Genomic DNA, 11,810 nt, shown 5'->3' on the forward strand with positions numbered 1-11,810 from the left:
GAAAGAGCTGTAATCTCTTCTACCTAGATCTACCTCCAAATATACCTGGCCAAAAAGCTGCAACCTCCCCCATCAAATTTCTACTTTGTCTTCCCAAACTACCTTGTTAAGAAAAGCAACCTCTTTTAGAAAAGGGTTTCCTCACATAAAATCAAACAGAATGCAGATTAGCAGCACTTGTTCATGTTCACAGAATAATGCATCATCACACAGACAATTCCTCAACACTCGGAAGATAAGTTCAGGTAACATTTTAAAATAGCATGCAATTTTAGCGCGTACCTTTTGTTTATTGTAATGCTTGTACATTCTTATACAATGTTCAATGATGAACAAAACATAAATGCCTCCAAGTGCCACAAGACCTTTCAGCACTGGATCATTTTCTTCTAGAAAGCCTTCAGTCCGTACTCCATGTCCGTGGGCATGTCGATGAGACCGCTTGTGTTCATGAACATGACCCTGGCCATGGTGGTGACTGTGGTTGTGGCCTCCATGTGACTATTAGGAGAGAAAACAGTAACACAGCATGACCTGGTGCAATCAGGAGACTGAAACGGCTCCGAGCTCAGATGACAAAACATGTAACCTTGCCAGAAAAGCAGCATAAAAAGACTTTAAAAGTTGGGTTGTGCGTTGTTTGGTTGTTTTTTTTGGTGGTTTTTTTTTTTCCTCCAGCCTGCTTTCCTTCTACTCCTTAACCTGCATGCATGCTGTACCCTGCCCTTTATATGCACGTCTCTAAAACATAGGGCTATTGCACATAAACAGCATGTGCTTAAGTGGCTGGGACAAATAAGGACAATGATTTCTTTTAAGGCAAGGAGGGAGCTGGTAGGAGTTGCCCTTGATCTGTCCCCCTTGTACCAGTGAATCAATAAAAAAAATCTCTCTGGGAAATTTTTAGGGGAGAGGGGGATATAATCTAGCTTCACCTTTTTTTTTTGTTGTTTTTTTTTTTTTTTTAATACAAACACATTTTACCATTGAAATTTTTCATTAGACTATTCATTACCCTAATCAATAAAAAAAAAATCTCTCTGGGAAATTTTTAGGGGAGAGGGGGATATAATCTAGCTTCACCTTTTTTCTGTCACAATGCTAAAGATAATGAGACTAACACTCAGAAATGTCACAAGGAATTACCATTCCTACACTCCCATTAGCGACCAAACCTCATGATTTTTTTTAACTATGACAGTCAATTACAGCCTTAATTCTGATCTGAAATATAAACTTGCAAAAAAAATACATGACCAAAAATTTGTGTTAAAATTTACACAAAGAAAACATGTAAACATTACTCTTTTTGCTAAAAGAATTACGGTAACAAAATTTTAGAAAACATTTCCCCTTCTAAGAATTACAGTATACCGTCACAAATTAAAAACTGCTTACCTTCCCAGGAACTCGGACAATTTCTTGATTCAGTAAGTCAGAGGTTACTTTCTCCCCAAAAACTAGTAACCAGGAAGGTTAATCCCCCAAAATACTTTTAGGTGGTACTGATACACAAGTATCGGCAGACAAGAGACAGTAATACTGCTAAATTTAAAATACTCTTGTTGGTCTCATTAGGTATTTTAAAATACTGTGACAGAAGTTAAACTATGAATACACAACTACTTTTTTTCTCCCCCCTCCCCCCCTTTCAAGAAACACACATTTCCTTTCTTTTTGTTAACAGAAAGTCTCAAACATTGTTTCAGGATGTCCCTCATAGTCAAGTCAATCTACCTCTGCATCAGTGAACATTTATTTGTTGATACTTGTCAAGCAATTCTTTGAAAATTCTATATACAGTTACAATTAAGAATAAAAGGTAAGGAAACAATGCTTACATGTGGCAACAGATGGAGTAGTGCATCTCCACTCATTGTTCCTACAGCCAGAGCTACCAAGAAAGTTAGAAGAAATTTGAAGCACCATTGGTTAATGATGGGAATCAAGATCACACCTAGCAAGGAAAGCAGGCTAATGACGGTGATAGAGATGATACCACAAAACCAGGCTGTGGGAAGAAACGAATACAGAAAGGTTATCAGAACAATACTTGTAAAACTTTTAAGACTGATTAATGACTTTCAACTATCTCTTAAGAAGGTGACTTTCCTTTAACCTAAATTGTGTGATTGTTCATTCAAAAGGTGCTGAAAAATATGAAGGCAGTACTGAATTCCACAGCAAAAAATACACAGGCTTATTGACAGTACAGTACAATATAGTGAAAGACATCAGAAGAATCAGCTAAAAAGAGCCCAGCGTTCTTCCTGATTGTAAGTTCCAGGCTTAGCTCCGTAGCCCTTAATGAAACACAAAAAGCAAAAGATTTCCTGTTGGAACAAAAACATCTCCGCTACTTAACTTACTAGGGCTCTACGAGCACTAATTCATATTTAACATTTGTTTTTAACATGATTCTGATGCAAAATTTAACTGGAATCAATCTCTCTCCTCCTCTGTTAGGAGGAACATGTTCAGTTAGGCACCATGCTCTTCACCTGGTGCTTTGAAACATGCATTTTTATTTATGAGAAGTAAGTAAGACTCAACCTTTGACAGAGGAACTTTAAAATCAAATGCTGTAATAAGAACTTGAAGAGCTGAAAGCAACTTGTTACCAACAAAAAGCAGCATATATTTTTTTCTGAGAACCTCTGTTGCTGTCATTAGAAGAAAAGGTGATAATGGGATATGGTACACTCAACATAATCCTGTTAATTAGGGAAAACGTGCAAATTTCTACATGACATGGGAAAAGAGGAATTACACAAGAAACAGATCCTATAAGGAAAGAAGCATGGCTCTTGCAGTCAGCATCTCGCCCTAATAAAATATTTTTTTTCTTCTACTTTGTTAAGTCATCAGTCAGGCTAAGAATTAAAAACTGTTGGGTTTTTTTTCCTCTCTCTCTGCTTCTCTATCACTTCTCTTGTTTCTTCGCATCACAGAAACTTCAAAGAACAGTAAGTAAAAACTGTTTAATTCCAACAATACAGTTCAAAAGGTTCACGGTCCCAAAGACAGGAATAGTCGGTGCTCCTATTTTACAAACATTAACTGTTTGGGCTGAGATCTTTTATGAACATGATTTCCTCAATCTGAACTTTTATTTATTTTAAGTTTTAGCCTAAATGCTTCAGGTTTTTCCAGGTTTTTTCCTAGCTTCATTCTTAATCAAAAATGTCTACACAGTTTGCCAACTTTAATGAAAGTTAACAACTCCCGATTTAAAATCATTAGCATCTCCATACTTTGGTGCATGATCTGACTTTCCTTACATCTGTGAAGGTCCACTCATTTTTTTATCAAGTGGGGGAAACCATCCTGGGAAACGGGGGGGATGGGGGGAGAAGAAAAGAGAGGAGGAATGAATATGTTGTAGCTGCTCAATGGATTTTATCATTTAGCAGTCAAATGTCCCAAGAATTCTATCTGTACCAAAAATGCTACAGGTCAGATTTGACAAGACTTTGCCACTAGAACTGCGGCTAATGCAGGCCTGGTCTGGTTCAACACCAAAACTTACATCATCTGCTGTTTTACATTTTATTTTGGGATAGTCATTCTTACGATGTCTGTAGCTGTCATTCCACAACAGTGCAGAAAAGGAAGCAATCCAATTCAAATGCAAAGGGTTCCAGAGCACACCCACCAGGAGAAACTGATTGGAAAAAGCTTTAGAAAGTATGCAGCGTACACCGAAATGCACATTGATACCGAGAGGAAAACAGAGAGTCAGTGAAAAGGCAGACTGCCATCAGATGAGGAACTAAAAAACAGAAATTGGAAAATGGAAATACAAAAATAGGTCTAGAGTGGAAGCAAGACCCTGCTGACCAAAATACTGCCACTACATAGCCTTGATTCATCCCCAGAGCACTTCAATCATGTACTCAGGATTAACAGGCTCTGCTGAAAGAAACAGCATACATGGACTTGTAATTCAATACGAATCACGCGTGCATGCACAAGTAGCCCAAATAAAAATTACACAGCCGTTTGGCAGGACATTGGATCTCCAATCTGGACACAGACATTATGACGTTAAGTGCCAGGTTAAATGACCAACAGCCTTACATGGGGAAAAATGGAAAGGAGATTACGCAAACTGGTTTAAGTTTCATGTATCATAGCATAGATTTGGCAAACGCATCTCTGAAGGGCTTACGTACTCTTATGAATGATACAGTATCTAAACATGGGACCATGATTACGGTGAGGCACATGAGAATTAGAATATGGAATCTGTGCATCTCTCAGATCTTGGTCATCAGCTTCTGTTTCTGTTTAAACCCTTAAAAAATGCTACGGAACCAAAATTATCAGCAAAATGTTGCTGTCAAGTCAAAGATAAAAAATATATACAAAAGCTGTGCATGACCCCACAGTTACATATATGTACAAACACTCCTCATATAAAAAGGACTACTAAGGAAGACTTATGACAAAATTCCGACACAAAATTTTGTTGAAGGATTTCATTCAACTGTAGTGTTCAAAACACTAAAATATTATGGAAGTGGAACTAATACGCAATATTATGAACACTGCAAGAGCTCTTAAGTTATAAAAGATCTCAGTGTATAACACTCCTAGGAATACTGTATAAAGCTTGGTCAATGAGGTGAAGTTGTTATGCACTGGCTTATAAAATATTTCTGTGGAGAAAAACAAGAGGGAGGTGACTGAACGATTTCTTCAGTAAGGGACCTCTGTTCAAACAGTGGGTAGCAAACAAAAGACAGCTGCTCGCACCGGATTTGGACAGCTATCTGTAAATTAAAACAGACTAAAAGGGTAGTAAGGTAGACTCCTTGGAAGGCTGAGAATAGTTAGCTATCTGCAAGCTTGAACAAGAAAGCAAGCTAACAGAAAGACTCCACTGAAGCAAAGCCTTCCTGGGTTCAGGGAACGTAAGCTCCAGGGAACACTGGCATCTGCACAGGCAGATTTACAAGATACATCTGATCTGAAATACTTTTAATCAACAGCTCTAACTGATCTCCATCTTTAAAAAAATTGCTCACTGTTTACTTGTATCACTTCTATTAGCTTGATTCATAGCAGGGTGCACCTTTCCTTTTAAGTTAAGTTGTTTAGGAGACCTCAACGATACCAATGCCACCTCTTCCAATAGGTACACTGCGAAAGCTCAGTTGTATGTATAAGCCCTTGCAAATTCTCAACTAGAAGATGTTACAGAACTATCTGTAAATTACAGGAAGAAAACCCGACATGGCTTCATACGTTTTTGGTCATCAGTTAATTAAGTTACTTTGCTTTAGAAAATGGCATTATCATAACTAATGGAAACCTTACAGGTCAGTATCAATGAACAGAAGCAGCACTGGTCTATTAAGTTTTTTTGAAAGCTTTAATTAAAACTAAAGAAAACCACAGAAAGCTAGTGTTTAAAAATGTCTGCATCCTCCTAACTTTAGCAAATATTTCTATCTAAAAATGTTTACATTAGCTCGGGTAAGCACACATTTTCATTTTAGTAGAATCCTACAACTTGCAGGTTAAGTTACTCTATGACTAACATTCGTCCTACACCTCCCACAATCCCCATATACCAGTTAAGATTTGTTATTTTGTGATTCACTTCCTTACTTAAGAAGGGAAAGTGATTATTACATCAACTGAAGTCTCACTGTAGTTAACACAAGAATATACAGGAAATTGTTACGAAGAATGATTTATCATTATCTAATCAAGTCGACCAGTTTTAGAGGCTACTGTTTGTTTTCAGAGCCAAATCAGTAAGTTAAAACCCAATTTTTTTACAATTAACTGGCAAATGTGATATCAGATGCCGTAAAACATGTTAAATGTTCACGATAAGCTTCACTAATTTTGCAAATTAAGTCTCTTAAAATCTTAAAGGTCTTCAAGCTGAGTTATTCATCAACTCCCTTACTCATTACAGAGAAAGAAATGCATTCTTTTAAAAAGAAGCACTCATCTGTAGAAACTTTCTAATTAAACTGGTTCAAAGCACGTGAAACATGACAGTTTTGTACGTGGTTTCAACATTTTAATTGGCAGAAAATGCTTACAGCTACTCCACAAATCCTCCTGGTAATAAGGCAGGGGTCAACTCTTACTACAATGAGACTACCCCACAATTTGCTGCCATATAAAACACACAGTATATTTGGTTTACAGCAATCTTTGAAGAGTTAACAAGATAGTAGCTGTGTCACTATAGGAGATTTATGTATAACAAGTTAATTATTTTAATGACTCCAGCATTGTTAAGATTACCAGCAATGCATTCCTACCAACAGTTATTAATATATATGAGAATGTAGTTACTTCAGGCTTTATTTCTAACGATGCTAATAAGCATCGACATACTAATCAATATTCACAATTACCAATATTTTTATTTTCAAAACATGGACATCGTACCCAAGATTTTTTACACTTTTAATATTTCACCACAGCTAAACATCTGTCAACAGTTCCATTATAATTTATGAAAGATAGCAGTAGTAAACATGTATTTTAAAAGTATACTCAGTTATGAAATCACAACAATGGATGCTGCCCTTAAAGTAACTGCTGTAACAATAGCAAAAATATTTTTAGCCTAGAACTATGGTAAAAAGAAAAAAAAAGTCTACTGATTTTTACTCAAGGCACACACACAAAAGAAACCTGCAACAGAGGATTTTGATTGAGTACTTCTCATATGCTTAAGAGAGGAATAGTATAGAATAACTGACGTTGGAAGTCCAAAAAGGGAACTGCTGTCAGAAATGGCACTTTAAATGCTCTTATATCTTGCTTAAGTTCACAAAAAATTCTGGATGTCTATTCTACAAATTTGCATCACTGCTAGAATATAAAAACGGTAACACCTGAAATCATATTTTCCAGTGAACGAACTGTGATGAAGGTGCTGTTCTCTATTCCTGAGTGAATACATCCAAGTCAAATTTATTAAGAAAATTTGTGCCAAAGTAACACTGCAACTTTCCGACTTTGAGATAAACATACGGACCACCTCAGTCACACTAAGAGAAAAAGAAATAACATTTTAAATGATGGAAATAATCCAAACTGTGGGTGGACTTGCTCATCCCTAGAGGTCCTTCTGTCTCCAAAGATTCTGTATCTTGCCTATATTCCTACTACAAGAAGAGTTCAACGTCTAAAGATATCTGGGAAGAATCCAGGCCAAAAAGCCTGGGCCATAGGCCCAATGATAGAATGTTAGGCCTCAATGATAGAAGGCAAAAAAAGAAATAAAAATAAGCAAACATAAAATAAAACGTGAAAATAATGAAAAAGCATAAAAAGGTACAAGAAGGAAAGGTATGCCTCCCTGAGCCGCTGTTACTTAGGAGAAGCTATTATACCACCAAACAGGATGCTATGTCTCCTGACTTAAAGGAGCATGCTGTTTCAAATTTCTTCTAGTAAATATGTTAAATTTCAAACATTCCTTTACTCTACAGTCAATGCTAAGTTGTATAATGTTTCAAACTCTGGAGTTAATATTTGCAATGCAAAATAGTTTTGAAGGCTTTAGATGTTACACACCTACCTGATGCACCTGTTTTATCTTTATTCTCAATTGATGCATTTTTACTTTTCATAAAATCTTCAAGCTCATCATAATGTACAATACAAAGCCTTCTCTCAATCTGGTATAGCAAAGCAGGACACATGTATACAAACAATTCAGGAGATATTGGAGAGCTGGTTTCCAGACCATAGTACCGTAGCAGCTGGGTAACATTTAAGCACTGCAAGCAAATTATACAAACAAATTAAATATGAAAGCAACTATTTCATTAAAAAACTACAATTATGGAAAATTTAGCATATAATTTGAGAACACAAACAGAAAGTAGAGACTCTGGCCACAACATTCCACCAGTGCTAAAACACGTCTAAGCTGACCTAAGTGGTTTATGAGGGGAAAGAAACAGTAAAAATATCTGCACTACAAACTCAGTCTCCAAACACCTGTATAATTTTTGATAAACGTCAATGAAAATGAGTTTCCATATTCTTTACCATTACACAGTACAAGCAATGAAGAAAGAGCAACAGGAAAGGAGTGGAAGAACATAAATCCAAAATAGGTTTTCTAACACTGCTCTTTACCACCAACCTTCTGTTTGGAGTTTCACTTTTTAATTCAGTTTAAAAGTTCAAACTCTGCACTCACTCCATCCTTTCCTATCCTGACTTCTAGTTTAAAACCATGATGTCAAAATGTCCTGCTTCTTTAGTTAACTGTAGGGGGGAAGGGAAAGTATATTTATGGTCCTGGCAGAAATAACGGATGCTGAAGGGAGAAATGGAAGAGCTTACACTGAGCGTGGTGCTACAGAAGCTACATATACATTGCTTCACAATCTCTCAGGACAAAGAAATTATAAGCATGTTGAAAAGATGCAGCTGTTTCTTTTAGGAAAGAGTCTCAGTGCAGTTTCCAAAAACGTTAACGATCTTAGATTTAGAAAGAAGTCCAAAAAAGGGGTGTGTGTGTGAAGTATTCATGAATATTGGAAAGGGAAAAAACCCCATCTGTAAGCAGGGTATCTCAGAAAGCTTTAAGTATGTCTTTATACAGATATATAGGCAAGAAGATAGATCTCTCAGAGATGGGCGATGGGCAGACAGAAATGAAAACCCATAAAGTAAACTCAAAACTGTGTCAGTGATCTTCAGCGCTTTCACTCTGCTACCTGTATTATGCAATGGTCGCAAACGTGCTTCTGTGTTATTTGTGGGTACGCACCTTCAATTATTATGTAACAACAGCGAAAGTGAACTTACCGGTTCTCCATTTCATACTCACCTCTTCACGATCACGTTCATCTTCATTATGATCCTTATGACTACGTGTTGAAAAAATAGCATGCTTTCTTACACTAATCTGCTTATGAGGTGCCTCTCGCTTGCTGGTATGGTGGTGTCCATCCTCATTACCTAAACTGGAATCTTGATGTCCAGGACTAGTAGAACGATCACTACTGTGTTCATGATGGTGTACATGCAAGTGAGATGCATCATGTACGTGATCATGTTTATGAACACGATTGTGCTCATACTGATCACCTGGATCACGATCTGGGGCATAATCCCGTGTAGCATCTCCTGAAGTCTCACTGATCTTCTTTTGCTTCTTCTTCTGTTTCCGCTGTTTTCTTTCTGGCTGATCCTGAGTTGTGTTTGTCTCTGTTGAAGGTTCATGGTTCTGTTCTCCATGTTCACTGTGACTAACTGAATCATTACGAGAATGATGTGTACCATTATGGTCATGATGATGTAGACGAGGGTGGTGGTGATGGTGATGGTGACTCTGGTCATGAATGTGTTTGCCATCATCTTTTACTGATGGCACTACTGTGTCTCTCTCAGGGTCACATTTATGATTTCTCTTTGCAGCCATACCAATCGTGGTTTGGTTTTCTGAATCTGAGTGGCTATGAGGATGGTTATGAGAATGAGAATGCTTTCCTTCCTGTACTTCTAAAGCATATAAGTGAGAAACATGATCATGGCCAATATCATCGTGATTTATCATCACTACTTTTACCTCTCCTAAACCAAGGCTTATTAACAGTTTTTCCAGGCCAAAAAAAGATAATCTTCCATTTTCACCGTAACGATCAAAAATCTTTTCAATGTAGTATTTTTGTTCATTTTCAGCTTCCAACGTTGAAAATTTACTCGGCATAGATTCTGTTCCTGCATTCTGGAAGTAGGATGCATTTGAGATCTGATAGTCATTATGGTAGTGTACACGTTCCTTTTCAGGATCATGGTCATGTCCATCTTCATGGCAATGATTGCACTGATGAAAGATAAATGTCAGCAAACAAATGATGCAAAATTTTGTGTGCATGTGTACCTTCATCTCTGTTTCCTACAAGAAACACAAGGGGAAGCACTTAGGTGTAAAAGCAACCTCAACATATGTACTACAGGAGTATCAGTCTGGTACTTATTTGTACCAACTGAATGACTCACAAATCTTTTTTAGACACTGGCATTAACAGAATAACAATTGCAGTATTTTTACTGCAGAAATTGTATTAATGTACTTCTCTTATCCAACAGTAAGATAGGCTCTGTGTATTTTAGAGATGCAGTCTTACATACCATACTTACAGGAGGCAGTTACAAGAAAAAGATCAGCATTTAGTGTCAGTCATAACAGAACATTTTTTGTGTATATTTTCAGAGGCATCTATGCTTATGATAACCTATAACATTGAAAAATCTTGTTAAAACACAAGTTACAATAGAATAAAAATTATTTTAAAACAATAATACTGTATTTTCTTACTCATGGGGATGACAGGCAGATAATACAGTTGAAAACCCACACATCATTTGTTCTCTTATGTGCTGCTAAAGTACCTCCACTAAACACACACACTGCACAATTCCCTATTTTGATTGGTAATTAGTGATTTAAAAATAAGTTGTCATTAACCAACTTCAATATATCGCTTAAATGTTCATATTTTTAGTACTTTTTATTTACATGAGTTTACTGATTTCAAAGATCTATGTGGACGTTAATTTAAAAATAAGGTTATATGGAAAATGTCAGTTTATGCAACTCAAAGAATACTGTTAACGCTGACACACTAGCTCAAAGTAGTTAGTACTAATTTTTAGAAATTATATCCTCTAGACAATGTGGTTTTCAATTTAGTATTAAATGTAAGAAACTTACTATTCAATATCAGGTAATGAAGAAGACACTGCAGAAGCCTATCTTGTGTTCAGAGTTGAAATCAATTCACTATTTTACAAAATATGACAGCTTTATTTTGTTTACATCTGCTAGCAAAAGCATATATAAAACTGGAATAATTCTTATAAACTTTTAAGAAAAAAAAATCCAAGTTTATGTAAAAATGTTATCAAACTAGAAAGCTAAAGATAAGCCAAGAACTGTACTTTATGACTTCTATTTTCTAGAGACTTAGTTTGGCTAGACAATAACCTTTAAAACACATTTTTTTTTTAAAAATAAATAATCATTTAAACACTGCCAGGGTTTTCTAGCAACACTAATTTTTTTCTGTTCGGTACCAAGCCAAATAAAAAGTGTAACATTTACTACAGTTCTGCTAGATACATGTAGTAGATAGATAATCAAGTCTTCCTATCAGCAAAGGAGCAGACAAGAAGAAGAAAGGAGCATGGAGCTTCCCAATCAATCTGAACAGTTGAACGACTATTTTGAACAGTTTAACAGAGTTGATTAAAATAGAAAAAGGAACCAAGTACAGAAGTAGGGCTTTTACACATAACTACTTAAATTTAGAATATGACCGAGAAGGAAATGAGGGCTGAGGGAAAGGATAAGGACAGAGCTCCATCCACCCTGCTTTCTGTATGCTCAGATGCTACCAAAACACTGCAGCAAATGCAAGGATGTAAAGTAATAGGAAAACAGGTCAAGTATGCTTTCATCTCTTTTTACACTGAAAGCAGTTTTAGCTCCTTACGCGCACCTTGACTAGAGCTGCGACTGACCCTACATTCACAAAGATGCAAGCGACGTGGTCAACGCATCCTAAAACTCTACTTTCAGACAAGAAATGGTAAATTTAGTTGTCCTTCTCAGGCCCACCCCAGCTGCTAACTAAAATGTGCTTCCTGAAATCAGTCAAGAAAGTGCTTTGCAGCAAACCACAAACATTTAAAGCCCATTTTAATTTCCTAAAATATTAGCTTGATGTTTTGTGCTTAAGCACTTGCAACCACATTATTGCACCAAAAAAAAAAAAAAAAAAAAAAACCTCTTGGAAGCTCCTATAATT

The 11,810-nt window shown here is 36.4% G+C and overlaps 1 protein-coding gene across 1 annotated transcript in view; it reads right to left on the bottom strand.

The window, feature by feature from the left end:
- Positions 1 to 11,810, bottom strand: part of SLC39A10 (solute carrier family 39 member 10) — a 63,064-nt gene that overhangs the window by 13,178 nt on the left and 38,076 nt on the right. The window contains exons 2-5 of the mRNA XM_019473515.1: positions 8,825 to 9,895; positions 7,559 to 7,760; positions 1,842 to 2,011; positions 283 to 501 (exon numbers count right to left, since the gene is read on the bottom strand). Of these exons, the coding sequence (XP_019329060.1) occupies positions 283 to 501; positions 1,842 to 2,011; positions 7,559 to 7,760; positions 8,825 to 9,895 (1,662 nt within the window). The remainder of the gene's footprint in view (positions 1 to 282; positions 502 to 1,841; positions 2,012 to 7,558; positions 7,761 to 8,824; positions 9,896 to 11,810) is intronic.

Source organism: Aptenodytes forsteri, unplaced genomic scaffold (assembly GCF_000699145.1).
Source record: "Aptenodytes forsteri isolate BGI_AS27 unplaced genomic scaffold, ASM69914v1 Scaffold183, whole genome shotgun sequence".
Taxonomy (NCBI): domain Eukaryota; kingdom Metazoa; phylum Chordata; class Aves; order Sphenisciformes; family Spheniscidae; genus Aptenodytes; species Aptenodytes forsteri.